General features: G+C 48.2%; 1 protein-coding gene across 1 annotated transcript in view; it reads left to right on the top strand.

The window, feature by feature from the left end:
- Positions 1-249: 249 nt before the first annotated feature.
- The window catches only part of RACGAP1 (Rac GTPase activating protein 1), a 121,746-nt gene continuing 102,377 nt past the window's right edge, over positions 250-19,618 (top strand). The window contains exon 1 of the mRNA XM_063952032.1: positions 250-496. Coding sequence (XP_063808102.1) covers positions 447-496 — 50 coding nt within the window. The 5' untranslated portion in view covers positions 250-446. The remainder of the gene's footprint in view (positions 497-19,618) is intronic.

The following is a 19,618-nucleotide window of genomic DNA, read 5'->3' on the forward strand; positions in this document are numbered from 1 at the left end:
TCACGCCTTCGGGCATCCTTGTTACTGTCTTTACGCATGTCCAGGAGTCACATGGCTCCTCCTAAGTTCAAGTACCCGTCAGCCCCTACAGCTGAGGCTCCCAGCCACGGTCATCAGCCCTCAGTTGTGACAGTAAGCACTGACCATTGAAGCACTGACATCCTTCAATGCTGGGACAGGCTATTTAAACCCACAGGTTAGCAGGGATTGGTGGGCAATTAACCAGAGACCAGAGTGCAGCTACTGTGTAATCAGGCTGGGAGCAGAGTGCAGCTGATTGGCTGAAAAGTAACATGTGATGAAAACAAACATGGCTGCGCCCATGTTTGAACTTGGAGGGAAAGACTGTTTGTAACTTGCATGTGAGTTTAACCATGAAGCTGCCAGAATCACAGTAAAGAGATTTGAGACAATGAGATGCAGAGTGCTGCACACAGACAGTGCAGATGGAATCCAGGCTTGGGACACTGGGACAGTCTCAGGAGGCATTTGAAAGGTAAATACTAATAAGGAATTACCTGGATCGTGACATTTATTTATTGTGAATGTGATTAACTTTATATATGCATATGTATTTGCACTGCTTTTGTTTTTAAACTTTCAATTAATCATTCTAGGTGGTTTTTTCCACCGTATTTATTATTAAATGATTTTTTATTTGATATCAGCGCTCCTTTAATGTTTTTTATTGAACATTAAACTATATATCTCTGAATAAGGCATCCAGTTGCCCTCTAGGAGCTGCTATCACACTATATACTTTTCATCAGGTGTTTTCCTAAATATAATCCACTAGCGCCCGATTTAACGGGGTATACACTCCCCGTAATCCTTTTTTTCATATCAACCAACCTATTGTGGTGCCAGTTGGATGTTGTAAGGGCTCTGAAAATCTGTGAAGAGGACTGCTCGTCACAGAAAATCGTACTCTCTGTTTTTCCTGTATGATCCCAAGAAAATTGGGTGCCCTGCTTCTAAGCAGACGATCTCTCGCTGGATCGGGTTCACTATCCAGCATGCGTATTCTACGTCAGGCGTGCCGTGTCCTACGTCTGTTAAGGCCCACTCTACTCGTAAGGTGGGTTCTTCCTGGGCAGCTGGCCGGGGTGTCTCGGCTTTACAATTATGCCGAGCGGCTACTTGGTCAGGGTCGAACACTTTCGCAAAGTTCTACAAGTTCAATACTTTGGCCTCTGAGGACCTGAAGTTTGGTCAATCAGTTCTGCAGGAGCCTCCGCGTTCTCCCTCACGTTCTGGGAGCTTTGGTACATCCCCATGGTACTAATGTGGACCCCAGCATCCTCTAGGACGTAAGAGAAAACAGGATTTTAATACCTACCGGTAAATCCTTTTCTCCTAGTCCGTAGAGGATGCTGGGGTCCACTTTAGTACCATGGGGTATAGACGGTTCTGCAGGAGCCATGGGCACTTTAATACTTTTTCAGAGTGTGAACTGGCTCCTCCCTCTATGACCCTCCTCCAGACCTCAGTATAGGAACTGTGCCCAGGGAGACGGACATTTCGAGGAAAGGATTTACTTTTAAGTTAATGGTGAGATTCATACCAGCTCACACTTCAACCATGCCGCACAACATGGCATTCAACAAAACACATGCCAACGAGCATGAACATTACAGCAAACGTGCTGAAAACATTTTTAATCAAATAACAACTGCAGGTAAAGTACGCACTGAGCTGGGTGCCCAGCATCCTCTACGGACTAGGAGAAAAGGATTTACCGGTAGGTATTAAAATCCTGTTTTCTCATACGTCCTAGAGGATACTGGGGTCCACTTCAGTACCATGGGGTTATACCAAAGCTCCAGTACGGGCGGAAGAGTGTGGATGACCCTGCAGCGCCGATTGACCAAACTTTAGGTCCTCATCGGCCAAGGTGTCAAACTTGTAAAACTTAGCAAACGTGTTTGTCCATGACCAAGTAGCTGTTCGGCAAAGTTGTAATGCCGAGACCCCCCCGGGCAGCCTCCCAGGATGAGCCCATCTTTCTAGTAGAATGGGCATTCACTGAATTCGGTATTGGCAATCCTGCCGTGGAATGAGCGTGCTGAATCGTAGCTCTGATCCAGCGCGCAATTGTCTGCTTAGAAGCAGGACACCCAATCTTGTTGGGAACATACAGGACAAACAGAGCCTCTGTTTTCCGTATTCGAGCTGCTCTTGCGACATAAATTGTCAACGCTCTGACCACATCCAGAGACTTCGAACCAGCGAAGGTGTCAGTAGCCACTGGCACCACAATAGGTTGGTTTATATGGAAAGAAGAAACCACCTTTGGAAGAAATTGCTGACGAGTTCTTAACTCAGCCCTATATTCATGGAAGATCAAGTAAGGGCTCTTGTAAGACAAGGCCCCTAACTCAGACACCCTACTTGCGGATGCCAAGGCCAACAGCATGACCACTTTCGAAGTGAGAAACTTCAATTCTATCTCCTGGAGAGGTTCAAACCAATCCGATTGAAGGAACTGCAACACCACGTTAAGATCCCATGGTGCCACAGGAGGCACAAATGGAGGTTGGATGTGCAGAACGCCTTTCACGAAGGTCTGAACTTCTGGAAGGGAGGCCAATTGTTTCTGAAAGAAAACAGACAAGGCCGAAATCTGGACCTTGATTGAACCCAATCGTAGGCCCGCATCCACACCCGCCTGTAGAAAATGGAGAAAACGTCCCAACTGAAACTCTTCCGTTGGAGCCTTCTTGGATTCACACCAAGACACATATTTTCTCCAAATATGGTGGTAATGTTTAGACGTTACCCCTTTCCTGGCCTGAATCAGAGTGGGAATGACTTCTTTGGGAATACCCTTCTGGGCTAGGATCCGGCGCTCAACAGCCATGCCGTCAAACGTAGCCGCGGTAAGTCTTGATACACGCACGGCCCCTGCTGCAGCAGGTCCTCGTGAAGAGGAAAAGGCAGAGGATCTTCTATGAGCAACTCCTGAAGATCTGGATACCAAGACCTCCTTGGCCAGTCCGGGACAACGAGGATAGCTCGAACCCTTGTTCTTCTTATGATCTTGAGAACTTTTGGTATTCGTGGAAGTGGAGGGAAGACATACACCCACCGAAACACCCACTGGATCACTAGTGCATCCACTGCTATTGCTTGAGGGTCTCTCGACCTGGAACAGTATCTCTGAAGCTTCTTGTTGAGACGAGATGCCATCATGTCTACTTGAGGAACTCCCCAAAGACCTGACACCTCTGCGAAGACTTCTTGGTGGAGGCCCCATTCTCCTGGATGGAGATCGTGTCTGCGGAGGAAGTCTGCTTCCAAGTTGTCCACTCCCGGAATGAAAATTGCCGACAGAGCTCTTGCATGTCTTTCTGCCCAGAGGAGGATCTTTGTCACCTCTGCCATTGCCGCTCTGCTTTTCATTCCGCCCTGACGGTTCATGTACGCGACTGCTGTTACATTGTCCGACTGGATCTGTACGGGTTGATCTTGAAGAAGATGCACCGCTTGTAGAAGGCCATTGTAAATGGCTCTCAACTCCAGAACGTTTATGTGGAGACAAGTTTCTTGACTTGACCATCTTCCTTGGAAGCTTTCCCCCTGTGTGACTGCTCCCCAGCCTCGGAGACTTGCATCCGTGGTTACTAGGACCCAGTCCTGAATCCCGAACCTGCGTCCCTCTAGTAGGTGAGAACTGTGTAGCCACCACACGATTGAAATTCTGGCTTTGGATGACAGGATTATCCTCTAGTGCATGTGTAGGTGGAATCCGGACCACTTGTCCAACAGGTCCCACTGGAATACTCTGGCATGGAATCGGCCAAACTGTATGGCCACGTAGGTCGCTACTATCTTTCCCAACAACCGAATGCATTGATGAATCAACACTCTTGTTGGTTTCAGAATTTTTTTGACCATTCTCTGGATTTCCAGAGCCTTTTCTACTGGAAGAAATACCCTCTGTACCTCTGTGTCCAGTATTATCCCCAGAAAAGACAATCTTGATGTCGGTTCCAACTGTGATTTTGGAAAATTTATGATCCAACCGTGTTGCTGAAGTACTGTCAGGGAGAGTGCAATATTCTGCACCAACCTTTCCCTGGACCTCGCTTTTATCAGGAGATCGTCCAGGTAAGGAATTATATTGACTCCTTTCTGTCGAAGGAGGACCATCATCTCCGCCATCACCTTGGTGAACACCCTCGTGCCGTGGAGAGTCCAAACGGCAACGTCTGAAATTGGTATTGACAATCCTGTATCGCGAATCTCAAATAAGCTTGATGTGGAGGATAAATGGGAACATGTAAGTAGGCATCTTTTATGTCCACTGACACCATAAAGTTCCCTTCCTCCAGACTGGAAATCACTGCCCTCAGAGATTCCATCTTGAACTTGAACCTTTGCAGGTAGAGATTCAGAGTTTTCAGGTTTAGAATTGGTCTGACTGACCCGTCTAGTTTCAGAACTACGAATAGGCTTGAATAAAACCCTTCTCCTTGTTGTAACAAGGGAACCAGGACAATAACTTGATCCTGACACAATTTTTGTGTTGCTGCCGCTATCACTTCCCTGTCTGGGATAGAAGCTGGTAAGGCCGAATTGAAAAATCAGCATGGGGTAATGTTTTGAAACTCCAGTTTGTACCCGTGGGACAATGGGGGTGATTCCGAGTTGTTCGCTCGCTAGCTGCTTTTAGCAGCATTGCACACGCTAAGCCGCCGCCTACTGGGAGTGTATCTTAGCATAGCAGAATTGCTAACGAAGCTTCGCTAATTTTCTCGTAACGATTACCCCGCAGTTTCTGAGTAGCTCCAGACTTACTCAGCCATTGCGACCAGCTCAGTCCTTTTCGTTCCTGGTTTGACGTCACAAACACACCCAGCATTTGCCCAACCACTCCCCCGTTTCTCCAGCCACTCCTGCGTTTTGCAACTCGAACGCCTGCGTTTTTCCGTACACTCCCATAAAACGGCCAGTTTCCGCCCAGAAACACCCACTTCCTGTCAATCAAACTACGATCAGCACAGCGATGAAAAAGCTTCGTTATGCCGTGAGTAAAATACCTAACTTTTGTGTAAAATAACTAAGCGCATGCGCTCTGCGAACCTTGCGCATGCGCAGTAAGCGACTAATCGCAGTATAGCGAAAATCGCCAACGAGTGAACAACTCGGAATGACCCCCAATATTTGTAGGACCCACGGGTCCAGGCCAACCCAGAACTGACTGAAGAGTTTCAGACGTGCCCCCACCTGAGCGGACTCCCGCAAGGGAGCCCCAGCTTCATGCTGAAGATTTGGCAGAAGCAGAAGTTGATTTCTGCTCCTGTGATCCTGTAGACGCTGCAGACTTTTTTCCTTTTCCCCTTCCTTTACCTGCAAAGAAAGGGGAACCTTTACCCTTTTTGTATTTATTGGGCCGAAAGGACTGCATCTGAGAGTGATGTGTCTTTTTCGCAGGCGCATTAGGCAAGAATGTTGACTTACCAGTGGTAGCCGCAGAAACTAAAGCATCCAGCCCATCTCCAAACAAGGCCTCACCTTTATACGGGAGAGCTTCCATATTCCGTTTGGAATCTGCGTCAGCATTCCATTGGCGGATTCACAACGCCCTCTGTGCTGAGACTGCCATGGTAGCGGCTCTTGATCCCAAGAGACCAATATCTTTCATGGCTTCTAGCATGTATGCAGCAGCGTCTTTGATATGACCTAATGTTAGGAGTATCTCGTCTCTATCTATTGTGTCAATGTCTGATGACAAGTTTTCTGACCACTTTTCAATAGCACTACTCACCCACGCACAGGCAATGGTAGGCCTGAGTAGTGTCCCATTGGCCACATAAATAGATTTCAACGTATTCTCCAACTTGCGGTCTGCCGGCTCCCTCAGTGAAGCCGTCCCAAGCGCAGGGAGAATCACCTTTTTTGTTAACCGTGACAGGGCACTGTCTAAGACGGGGGGTGACTCCCAACTTTTCCTGTCCTCTGCATGGAAAGGGTAAGCTACCTGAATTCTTTTGGGAATCTGAAATTTCGATTCAGGGTTTACCCAGACACCCTCAAAGAGACTGTTCAGCTGATGAGATAGAGGAAAAGTTACATTAATTTTCTTTTCTTTACAAAAGTAAGCCTTCTCCTGTGGTAAAGGAGGGGCCTACGTAACTTCTAACACCTCCTTTATAGCAATAATCATGTATTGAATGTTTTTTGCTAACTTTGGATCTATTCCCCTGGAATCACTAGTGTCGACACAGGAATCAGAGTCCGTGTCGGTATCAGTCTGTACAACCTGTGTAAATGACCTTTTATGTGACCCAGAGGGGTCCCCTGTGGATGAAAAGGCATAACTATTAAAAATCACATCTTCGACAGATTTTCTCCAGTTTTCTGCATGAGACTCATACTTATCCAATCTCTTACTAATATGATTCACACTATCACATAATTCTATCACCAATTCAGGCTTGTGGTGTGCCGGCAGCGCCACCACATTACAACTCTGTGTCCCTAAAATGGCTCCCTCAGGGGAAGAGCTCCCTGCCTCAGACATGTCACACACTGCACAATCACACCACAGACACTCCGGGGCTTAATGGGGACAGACCCACAGTAAAGTCTGTCAGAAGGACACAGAAAGGAATTGCCAGTTCACAACTCAGCGCCAAAAGAAAAAATCCCAGTGTCGTATACTTTGTACACAGAGACAAAATCCCTGTGTCGCGTACTTTGTACACAGAGGTCTTTAAGCGGTTTATATTACAAATAATAGGTTTTAGCACCGAATATTACACTCCCCCTCCCCCTTTTCTGCACCCTGATACTTGATTCAGAAGTGGAGAGGAGGATCAGCGTTCCTTGCCCTGCAGCTGCTGGGAGAAAATGGCGCTGAGCAGTGTGCTGGCTGCCTGAGGAAGAAGCCCCGCCCCCTGTAATGGCACGTTTTTCCTCAGCTTTAGAATAGATATTTATACTGGCGGGGGTGTAGGACAGTGTAAATACAAAGTATGCTACCTTTTGCCAGTGAGAATAGGTTTCATGCTGCCCAGGGCGCACCCCCCCCCTTCCCCCGCGCCCTTCTGTGCACTGTGTTATGGATAGCATGTTCGCGCAGCGTTCCCGCTCGCTGCGTGGTACCTTAAGCCGTCACGATGACCGGAGATCCCTCTCTGCAGACCTCCGGTAATAATACTCACGCGTCTTCTGACTTCTGGCTCTGTTAGGGGGGTGACGGCGTGCTGTGGGAGTTAATGGTGGCCTGTCAGCAAGAAGTAGAGCCCTGAAACTCTTTAGGAAGTTGGTTCTGTTGCCAGCAGTCTCCCTGAAAATAAAAAAACTAATATACTCTAATAACAAAACTGCAGGTAAAGTACGCACTGGGACGGGCGCCCAGCATCCTCTACGGACTAGGAGAAAAGGATTTACCGGTAGGTATTAAAATCCTGTTTTCTCATACGTCCTAGAGGATGCTGGGGTCCACTTCATGACCATGGGGTTTACACCAAAGCTCCAGTACGGGCGGGAGAGTGCGGATGACCCTGCAGCACCGATTGACCGAACTTGAGGTCTTCATCGGCCAAGGTGTCAAACTTGTAGAATTTTGCTATTGTGTTTGACCCCGACCAAGTAGCTGTTCGGCAAAGTTGCAATGCCGAGACCCCCCGGGCAGCCGCCCAGGATGAGCCCACCTTCCTAGTGGAATGGGCCTTAACCAACGTAGGTAACGGCAATCCAGCCGTAGTATGAGCGTGCTGAATCGTACCTCTGATCCAACGTGCAATAGTCTGCTTGGAAGCAGGACACCCAATCTTGTTGGGAGCATACAGGACAAACAAAGACTCTGTTTTCCGTATTCGAGCTGTTCTAGCGACATAAATCTTTAAGGCCCTAACCACATCTAGACACTTTGACTCAGTGAACGTGTCAGTAACTATTGGCACAACAATAGGTTGGTTTATGTGGAAAGATGAAACCACCTTTGGAAGAAAATGTTGACAAGTTCTCAACTTTGCCCTATCTTCATGGAAGATCAAGTAAGGGCTCTTGTGAGACAAGGCCCCCAACTCAGACACCCGCCGTGCGGATGCCAATGCCAAAAGCATCACCACTTTTCAAGTGAGAAACTTCAACTCTATCTCTTGTAGAGGCTCAAACCAATCCGATTGAAGGAACTGCAACACCACATTAAGGTCCCATGGTGCCGCTGGAGGCACAAATGGAGGCTGGATGTGCAGAACCCCTTTCACGAAGGTCTGAACCTCTGGAAGGGAGGCCAATTGTTTTTGGAAGAACACTGACAAGGCCGAAATCTAGACCTTGATTGACCCCAATCGGAGGCCCGCCTCCACACCAGCCTGCAGAAAATGGAGAAAACGTCCCAATTGAAACTCTTCCGTAGGAGCCTTCTTGGATTCACACCAATACACATATTTTCTCCAAATACGGTGGTAATGTTTCGACGTTACTCCTTTCCGTGCCTGAATAAGGGTGGGGATGACTTCCTTGGGAATACCCTTACGGGCTAGGATCCGGCGCTCAACAGCCATGCCGTCAAACGTAGCCGCGGTAAGTCTTGATACACTCACGGCCCCTGCTGCAGCAGGTCCTCGCGAAGAGGAAGAGGCCGAGGATCTTCTATAAGCAACTCCTGAAGATCTGGGTACTAAGCCCTCCTTGGCCAGTCTGGGGCAATGAAGATTGCTCGAATTCTTGTTCTCCTTATGATCCTGAGAACTTTTGGAATCAGTGGAAGTGGACGGAAGACATACACCGACCGAAACACCCACTGGGCCACCAGTGCATCCACTGCTATTACTTGAGGGTCTCTCGACCTGGAACAATATTTCTGAAGCTTCTTGTTGAGACGAGATGCCATCATGTCTACTTGAGGAACTCCCCAAAGACTTGTTACCTCTGTGAAGACTTCTTGGTGTAGGCCCCACTCTCCTGGATGGAGATCGTGTCTGCTGAGGAAGTCTGCTTCCTGTTACATTGTCCGACTGGATCTGCACTGGATGATCTTGAAGAAGATGCACCGCTTGCTGAAGGCCGTTGTAAATGGCTCTCAATTCCAGCACGTTTATGTGAAGGCAGGCTTCCTGACTTCACCATTTTCCTTGGAAGCTTTCCCCCTGAGTGACAGCTCCCCAGCCTCGGAGACTTGCATCCGTGGTTACTAGGACCCAGTCCTGAATCCCAAACCTGCATCCCTCTAGTAGGTGAGAACTGTGTAACCACCACAGGAGCGAAATCCTGGCTTTTGATGACAGGATTATCTTCCGGTGCATGTGTAGGTGGGATCCCGACCACTTGTCCAACAGGTCCCACTGGAATATCCTGGCATGGAACCTGCCAAACTGTATGGCCTCGTAGGCCGCCACCATCTTCCCCAACAACCGAATGCACTGATGGATCGACACACTTGATGGTTTCAATATCTGTTTTACCATTTTCTGGATTTCCAGAGCCTTTTCCACCGGAAGAAATACTCTCTGAACTTCTGTGTCCAGAATCATCCCGAGAAAAGACAATCTTGTCGTCGGTTCCAACTGTGACTTTGGATAATTTATGATCCAACCGTGTTGTTGGAGTATTGACAGGGAGAGTGTGATGTTTTGTAACAACTGCTCCCTGGATCTCGCCTTTATCAGGAGATCGTCTAGATAAGGAATGATATTGACTCCTTTTTGACGCAGGAGAACCATCATCTCTGCCATCACCTTGGTGAATACCCTCGGCGCCATGGAGAGACCGAAAGGTAACGTCTGGAATTGGTAATGGCAATCCTGAACCGCGAATCTCAGATAAGCCTGGTGAGGAGGATAAATGGGAACATGCAGGTAAGCATCTTTTATGTCTACAGACACCATGTTGTCCCCCTCCTCCAGACTGGAAATCACTGCCCTCAGTGATTCCATTTCGAACTTGAATCGTTTCAAGTAGAGATTCAGATTTTTCAGGTTTAGGATCGGTCCGACCGAGCCGTCCGGCTTCGGAACTACAAAAAGGCTTGAATAAAACCCCTCCTCTTGTTGTGACAAAGGTACCAGGACTATGACCTGATCCTGACATAATTTTTGGATTGCTGCTGTTACTGCTTCCCTTTCTGGAAGAGAAGCTGGCAAGGTCGATTTGAAAAATCTGCATGGGGGAAGTCTTGAAACTCCAGCTTGTATCCCTGGGACACTATTTGCAACACCCAGGGATCCAGGCCAGACAGAATCCAACCTTGGCTGAACAGTTTGAGAGGTGCCCCCACCCGAGCGGCCTCCCGCAAAGGAGCCCCAGCGTCCTGCTGAAGATTTGGCAGAAGTAGGGGTAGACTTCAGCTCCTGGGAACCTGAAGCTGCTGTGGACTTCTTTCCCTTTCCCCTTCCCCTACCTGCAAAGAAGGGGGAACCTCTCACTTATTTGTATTTATTGGGCCGAAAGGACTGCATTTGCGGGTGATATGTCTTTTTTGCCGGAGCAGGCGCAGAGGGCAAAAATGTTGACTTACCTGCGGTAGCCGCCGAGACTAACGCATCCAGTCCATCACCAAATAAGGCCTCACCTTTATATGGGAGAGCCTCCATATTTCTTTTGGAATCTGCATCCGCGTTCCACTGGCGAATCCACAACGCCCGCCGAGCCGATACTGCCATGGTAACGGCTTGTGAACTCAAGAGTCCAATATCTTTCATCGCTTCTAGCATGTATGCGGCAGCGTCTTTGATATTCCCTAACTTAAGGAGTATCTCATCTTTATCAATCGTGTCAATTTCTGATGACACGCTTTCTGACCATTTTTCAATAGCGCGACTCACCCACGCGCAAGCAATTGTGGGCCTGAGCAGCGTACCATTGGCAACATAAATGGATTTCAATGTAGTTTCCATCTTTCGGTCTGCCGGCTCTTTTAGTGAAGCCGTGCCAGGTGCAGGGAGAAATACCTTCTTTGTCAACCTGGACAGTGCACTGTCTAACACAGGGGGTGACTCCCATTTTTTCCTGTCCTTCACCGGGAAAGGATAAGCTATCTGAATTCTCTTGGGAATACGAAATTTATTTTCAGGATTCACCCACATCCCTTCAAAGAGTGTATTAAGCTCGTGGGAAGGAGGGAAAGTGACCTTAGATTTCTTTTCTTTATAGAAATAAGCCTTCTCCAGAGGTACAGGAGTGGCTTCCGTGACTTCCAGAACTTCCCTTATAGCCATAATCATATATTGTACATTTTTTGCCAATTTATGATCTTTTTCTCTGGATTCACTATAGTCGACAGAAGAATCAGTGTCAGTGTCGGTATCAGTATTCACAATATTCGCAAATGGTCTCTTATGTGACCCAGAGGGGTCGCCTGCGGATGGAAGAACAGAGCCCTGAAAAATCACATCCTCCACAGATTTTCTCCAGCACTCAGCATGAGATTCAGACTTATCTAATCTCCTATTGATATGATGCATACTATCACGTATTTCTTTCACCCATGCAGGCTCTTGGTGTGCCGGCAGCGCCACCACATTACACTTCTGTGTCCCTAAAATGGATTCCTCCGGGGAGGAACTCCCTGCCTTTGACATGTCTTACACACGTGTACAACACACACACAGACACACTGGGACTTATAGGGGACAGACCCACAGTAAAATCTGTCAGAGGGACACCGTTTAGGAGCAGCCAGTTCACAACCCCAGCACCAGTATCTAATGCCTGTGAACACAAAATGCCCACTGACATGCAGCGCTTTTTACACAGTAAAACACACTTGTCAAGCACCAAGGGGGTAATGAGGGCCTTAGGTCCTGATTCTGAGACGGCCTTTGCAACAGTGTAGAGTGGGCCTAATTCTGAGTTGATCACAGCAGCAACTTTGTTAGCAGTTGGGCAAAAACATATGCACTGCAGGGGGGACAGATATAACATGTGCAGAGAGAGTTAGATTTGGGTGGGGTGTATTCAATCTGAAATCTAAATTGCAGTGTAAAAATACAGCAGCCAGTTTTTACCCTGCACAGAAACAAAATAACCCACCCAAATCTAACTCTCTCTGCAAATGTTATATCTGCCTCCCCTGCAGTGCACATGGTTTTGCCCAACTGCTAACAAAAATCCTGCTGCGATCAACTCAGAATTACCCCCCAAATTCGCTTGTGCCCCCCCTGTTTTGCACCCTGATACTTGTAGTCAGAAGTGGAGGACCAGCGATGTCTCTGCAGCCTGAGGAGAGTGAAAATGGCACTGAGCAGTGTGCTGGCTGCCTGAGGAAGAAGCTCCGCCCTTTTTATCTCAGAAACTTTTCATAATATTTATACTGGCGGGGGTAGGGCTGTGCCTGGGCATCTTATGCCCCCTTTTTGCCAGTTTATAGAGGTGTTTTTGCTGCCCAGGGCACCCCCCCCCCCCGCGCCCTGCAGTGCCTGTGTGTGTGGGCAGCAATGGCGCACTGCGCTCCCGCCAGCCGCGCTGTACCTCAGCCGTCTCTTTTCTTGATAGAAGATCTGTCTTCTTCTACTCACTTGTCTTCTGACTTCTGGCTCTGTGAGGGGGGTGACGGCGTGCTGTGGGAGTGAGCATCTAGACACGGCTAGCGTTCAGTACCCTTCAGGAGCAAATGGTGTCCTGTCAGCCAGAAGCAGAGCCATGAAACTCTTTAGGAAGTTGGTTCCTACTTCTGCCCCCTCAGTCCCACGAAGCAGGGGGACTGTTGCCAGCAGTTCTCCCTGAAAATAAAAAACCTAACATAAGTCTTTTCAGAGAACAGTAGAGCTCCTCAGAGTGCATCCAGTCTGCCCGGGCACATTTCTAAAACTGAGGTCTGGGGGAGGGGCATAGAGGGAGGAGCCAGTTCACACCCATTGAAAAGTCTTAAGAGTGCCCATGGCTCCTGCGGAACCGTCTATACCCCATGGTCATGAAGTGGACCCCAGCATCCTTTAGGACGTATGAGAAAAATCTTATTAGTGTCCTCCAAAATACTGTTATACTCACTATTCACTTAACCACAGTTATGTTGACAAACGGGACAGGGCAATTGTTGGTTTGTATAGTTGATTACACTGCCTTCCTGTCTGCCACTGCAGTGCCATTCTGTTTCCTAGATATGCCATGTTGGAAGTTTAAGTGCCATATGTTTGTGCCGCCCACTGTTGTCGCTTAGCTTAGTCATCCAGCTACCTCGATGCAACCTTTTGGCCTAAACTGGATGAAAATAATATTGTGAGCTGTGAGGTGGTCAAAAGTGACTGGAAATGAATGTTATTGAGGCATACTTGCCTACTCTCCCGGAATGACCGGGAGGCTCCCGAAAATCGGGTGACCCTACCGGCCCCCCAGAAGAGCAGGCAACTCTCCCGATTTGAGGGGTCCCCCCTGCCCGTCCGCCCACTTTGAGTGTAAAGTGGGCGGTCCGGGCAGTCGATGATGGCAGTCATATCCATGCCCCCTGCAGTGTAATGCCGGTGATCGCGACATTACAGAGCGGGGGAGGGCTGGCTTAAAGGAGGCGTCACCGTAACCCCGCCCCCGTCCCGCCCTTGCTCCACCCCTGTCCCACCTCCGGCCCACAGCGCTCCCCGGCATGCCTGTTGAGCCGACCTGGCTGCTCTCTCCCGCAGAGAGCAGCCAGAATGTAGGTAAGTATGTATTGAGGTTAATAATACTGTAAGAACAAAAACAGGCACAAATTCTGTGACTGTAGCTGTTTTTATGATTTTATGTCAAAAATACAAATCCAAAACCACAAGGATGTTTTTGGCAAAACCAAATACAGATCAAAACACGAGGGAGATACAGATCCAAAACACGAGGGAGATACAGATCCAACACTAGGGATGAGCGGGTTCGGTTCCTCGGAATCCGAACCCGCCCGAACTTCATGTTTTTTTACACGGGGCCGAGCGACTCGGATCTTCCCGCCTTGCTCGGTTAACCCGAGCGCGCCCGAACGTCATCATCCCGCTGTCGGATTCTCGCGAGACTCGGATTCTATATAAGGAGCCGCGCGTCGCCGCCATTTTCACACGTGCATTGAGATTCATAGGGAGAGGACGTGGCTGGCGTCCTCTCCGTTTATAGAGAAGAGAGTGAGACAGTAGAGAGAGACACAGTAGTAATTTTGGGGAGCATTAGGAGGAGTACTAGTTACTTGCTGAAGTGATAGATAGTGTGACTGTATATTATCTGACTTGTGGGGGAGACACTGACAGTGGGGAGCAGTTAGAGTCTGAGAGCAGGACTCAGGAGTACATATAACGTACAGTGCACACTTTTGCTGCCAGAGTGCCACACTGCCATTGTGACCACACTGACCACCAGTATAATATATATTGTGATTGTCTGCTTAGGAGTACTACTTGCAAGTTGCTGATAGTGTGACCAGTGACCTGACCACCAGTCACCACCAGTTTAATATATATATATATATATAATTGTATATAATATATATATAATATTGTATACCACCTACCCGTGGTTTTTTTTTTCTTTCTTCTTTATACATACTACTATAGTAGCTTACTGTAGCAGTCTGCGGTGCTGCTGAGCTGACAGTGTCCAGCAGGTCCGTCATTACATAATAAATATATATACCTGTCCGGCTGCAGTACTAGTGATATTATATATATATATATTGATTTCATCTCATTATCATCCAGTCTATATTAGCAGCAGACACAGTACGGTAGTCCACGGCTGTAGCTACCTCTGTGTCGGCAGTCACTCGTCCATCCATAATTGTATACCACCTACCCGTGGGTTTTTTTTTTCTTTCTTCTTTATACATACTACTATAGTAGCTTACTGTAGCAGTCTGCGGTGCTGCTGAGCTGACAGTGTCCAGCAGGTCCGTCATCAGTCATTACATAATAAATATATCTACCTGTCCGGCTGCAGTACTAGTGTGATATAATATATATTGATTTCATCTCATTATCATCCAGTCTATATTAGCAGCAGACACAGTACGGTAGTCCACGGCTGTAGCTACCTCTGTGTCGGCAGTCGCTCGTCCATCCATAATTGTATACCACCTACCTGTGGTTTTTTTTTCTTTCTTCCTTATACATACTACTATAGTAGCTTACTGTAGCAGTCTGCGGTGCTGCTGAGCTGACAGTGTCCAGCAGGTCCGTCATCAGTCATTACATAATAAATATATCTACCTGTCCGGCTGCAGTACTAGTGTGATATAATATATATTGATTTCATCTCATTATCATCCAGTCTATATTAGCAGCAGACACAGTACGGTAGTCCACGGCTGTAGCTACCTCTGTGTCGGCAGTCGCTCGTCCATCCATAATTGTATACCACCTACCCGTGTTTTTTTTTTTTTCTTTCTTCTTTATACATACTACTATAGTAGCTTACTGTAGCAGTCTGCGGTGCTGCTGAGCTGACAGTGTCCAGCAGGTCCGTCATCAGTCATTACATAATAAATATATCTACCTGTCGGGCTGCAGTACTAGTGATATTATATATATATATATTGATTTCAACTCATTATCATCCAGTCTATATTAGCAGCAGACACAGTACGGTAGTCCACGGCTGTAGCTACCTCTGTGTCGGCAGTCGCTCGTCCATCCATAAGTATACTAGTATCCATCCATCTCCATTGTTTACCTGAGGTGCCTTTTAGTTGTGCCTATTAAAATATGGAGAACAAAAATGTTGAGGTTCCAAAATTAGGGAAAGATCAAGATCCACTTCCACCTCGTGCTGAAGCTGCTGCCACTAGTCATGGCCGAGACGATGAAATGCCAGCAACGTCGTCTGCCAAGGCCGATGCCCAATGTCATAGTACAGAGCATGTAAAATCCAAAACACCAAATATCAGTAAAAAAAGGACTCCAAAATCTAAAATAAAATTGTCGGAGGAGAAGCGTAAACTTGCCAATATGCCATTTACCACACGGAGTGGCAAGGAACGGCTGAGGCCCTGGCCTATGTTCATGGCTAGTGGTTCAGCTTCACATGAGGATGGAAGCACTCAGCCTCTCGCTAGAAAAATGAAAAGACTCAAGCTGGCAAAAGCACCGCAAAGAACTGTGCGTTCTTCGAAATCCCAAATCCACAAGGAGAGTCCAATTGTGTCGGTTGCGATGCCTGACCTTCCCAACACTGGACGTGAAGAGCATGCACCTTCCACCATTTGCACGCCCCCTGCAAGTGCTGGAAGGAGCACCCGCAGTCCAGTTCCTGATAGTCAGATTGAAGATGTCAGTGTTGAAGTACACCAGGATGAGGAGGATATGGGTGTTGCTGGCGCTGGGGAGGAAATTGACAAGGAGGATTCTGATGGTGAGGTGGTTTGTTTAAGTCAGGCAGCCGGGGAGACACCTGTTGTCCGTGGGAGGAATATGGCCGTTGACATGCCTGGTGAAAATACCAAAAAAATCAGCTCTTCGGTGTGGAAGTATTTCAACAGAAATGCGGACAACATTTGTCAAACCGTGTGTTGCCTTTGTCAAGCTGTAATAAGTAGGGGTAAGGACGTTAACCACCTCGGAACATCCTCCCTTATACGTCACCTGCAGCGCATTCATAATAAGTCAGTGACAAGTTCAAAAACTTTGGGCGACAGCGGAAGCAGTCCACTGACCAGTAAATCCCTTCCTCTTGTAACCAAGCTCACGCAAACCACCCCACCAACTCCCTCAGTGTCAATTTCCTCCTTCCCCAGGAATGCCAATAGTCCTGCAGGCCATGTCACTGGCAATTCTGACGATTCCTCTCCTGCCTGGGATTCCTCCGATGCATCCTTGCGTGTAACGCCTACTGCTGCTGGCGCTGCTGTTGTTGCTGCTGGGAGTCGATGGTCATCCCAGAGGGGAAATCGTAAGACCACTTTTACTACTTCCACCAAGCAATTGACTGTCCAACAGTCCTTTGCGAGGAAGATGAAATATCACAGCAGTCATCCTGCTGCAAAGCGGATAACTGAGGCCTTGGCATCCTGGGTGGTGAGAAACGTGGTTCCGGTATCCATCATTACTGCAGAGCCAACTAGAGACTTGTTGGAGGTACTGTGTCCCCGGTACCAAATACCATCTAGGTTCCATTTCTCTAGGCAGGCGATACCGAAAATGTACACAGACCTCAGAAAAAGAGTCACCAGTGTCCTAAAAAATGCAGCTGTACCCAATGTCCACTTAACCACGGACATGTGGACAAGTGGAGCAGGGCAGGGTCAGGACTATATGACTGTGACAGCCCACTGGGTAGATGTATGGACTCCCGCCGCAAGAACAGCAGCGGCGGCACCAGTAGCAGCATCTCGCAAACGCCAACTCTTTCCTAGGCAGGCTACGCTTTGTATCACCGGTTTCCAGAATACGCACACAGCTGAAAACCTCTTACGGCAACTGAGGAAGATCATCGCGGAATGGCTTACCCCAATTGGACTCTCCTGTGGATTTGTGGCATCGGACAACGCCAGCAATATTGTGTGTGCATTAAATCTGGGCAAATTCCAGCACGTCCCATGTTTTGCACATACCTTGAATTTGGTGGTGCAGAATTTTTTAAAAAATGACAGGGGCGTGCAAGAGATGCTGTCGGTGGCCAGAAGAATTGCGGGACACTTTCGGCGTACAGGCACCACGTACAGAAGACTGGAGCAACACCAAAAACGCCTGAACCTGCCCTGCCATCATCTGAAGCAAGAAGTGGTAACGAGGTGGAATTCAACCCTATATATGCTTCAGAGGTTGGAGGAGCAGCAAAAGGCCATTCAAGCCTATACAATTCAGCACGATATAGGAGGTGGAATGCACCTGTCTCAAGCGCAGTGGAGAATGATTTCAACGTTGTGCAAGGTTCTGCTGCCCTTTGAACTTGCCACACGTGAAGTCAGTTCAGACACTGCCAGCCTGAGTCAGGTCATTCCCCTCATCAGGCTTTTGCAGAAGAAGCTGGAGACATTGAAGGAGGAGCTAACACGGAGCGATTCCGCTAGGCATGTGGGACTTGTGGATGGAGCCCTTAATTCGCTTAACAAGGATTCACGGGTGGTCAATCTGTTGAAATCAGAGCACTACATTTTGGCCACCGTGCTCGATCCTAGATTTAAAACCTACCTTGGATCTCTCTTTCCGGCAGACACAAGTCTGCTGGGGTTCAAAGACCTGCTGGTGAGAAAATTGTCAAGTCAAGCGGAACGCGACCTGTCAACATCTCCTCCTTCACATTCTCCCGCAACTGGGGGTGCGAGGAAAAGGCTCAGAATTCCGAGCCCACCCGCTGGCGGTGATGCAGGGCAGTCTGGAGCGACTGCTGATGCTGACATCTGGTCCGGACTGAAGGACCTGTCAACGATTACGGACATGTCGTCTACTGTCACTGCATATGATTCTCTCCCCATTGAAAGAATGGTGGAGGATTATATGAGTGACCGCATCCAAGTAGGCACGTCACACAGTCCGTACTTATACTGGCAGGAAAAAGAGGCAATTTGGAGGCCCTTGCACAAACTGGCTTTATTCTACCTAAGTTGCCCTCCCACAAGTGTGTACTCCGAAAGAGTGTTTAGTGCCGCCGCTCACCTTGTCAGCAATCGGCGTACGAGGTTACTTCCAGAAAATGTGGAGAAGATGATGTTCATTAAAATGAATTATAATCAATTCCTCCGTGGAGACATTGACCAGCAGCAATTGCCTCCACAAAGTACACAGGGAGCTGAGATGGTGGATTCCAGTGGGGACGAATTGATAATCTGTGAGGAGGGGGATGTACACGGTGATATATCGGAGGATGATGATGAGGTGGACATCTTGCCTCTGTAGAGCCAGTTTGTGCAAGGAGAGATTAATTGCTTCTTTTTCGGTGGGGGTCCAAACCAACCCGTCATTTCAGTCACAGTCGTGTGGCAGACCCTGTCACTGAAATGATGGGTTGGTTAAAGTGTGCATGTCCTGTTTATACAACATAAGGGTGGGTGGGAGGGCCCAAGGACAATTCCATCTTGCACCTCTTTTTTCTTTAATTTTTCTTTGCGTCATGCAGTGCCACTCCTAGATGGGCCCGGTGTTTGTGTCGGCCACTAGGGTCGCTTATCTTATTCACACAGCTACCTCATTGCGCCTTTTTTCTTTGCGTCATGTGCTGTTTGGGGAGTGTTTTTTGGAAGGGCCATCCTGCGTGACACTGCAGTGCCACTCCTAGATGGGCCCGGTGTTTGTGTCGGCCACTAGGGTCGCTTATCTTACTCACACAGCTACCTCATTGCGCCTTTTTTTCTTTGCGTCATGTGCTGTTTGGGGAGTGTTTTTTGGAAGGGCCATCCTGCGTGACACTGCAGTGCCACTCCTAGATGGGCCCGGTGTTTGTGTCGGCCACTAGGGTCGCTTATCTTACTCACACAGCTACCTCATTGCACCTCTTTTTTTCTTTGCGTCATGTGCTGTTTGGGGAGTGTTTTTTGGAAGGGCCATCCTGCGTGACACTGCAGTGCCACTCCTAGATGGGCCCGTGTTCAAAGCTGCTGGTGTGAAAGGGGTATAATACACGGGGAAGAAGTGGTATCAGGCAGCGCACATAACGTGTGATGATACCACTTCTCTCCTTTTCCACTGAGAAGCACGGGTTGCAGCCAGGAGCCTGACACGTGTGCTACCTGGCTGCGGCCCGTGCTCAGCCCCCTTTCCCATTGCACTCACCAACCCGG

Source organism: Pseudophryne corroboree, chromosome 2 (assembly GCF_028390025.1).
Source record: "Pseudophryne corroboree isolate aPseCor3 chromosome 2, aPseCor3.hap2, whole genome shotgun sequence".
Lineage (NCBI taxonomy): Eukaryota > Metazoa > Chordata > Amphibia > Anura > Myobatrachidae > Pseudophryne > Pseudophryne corroboree.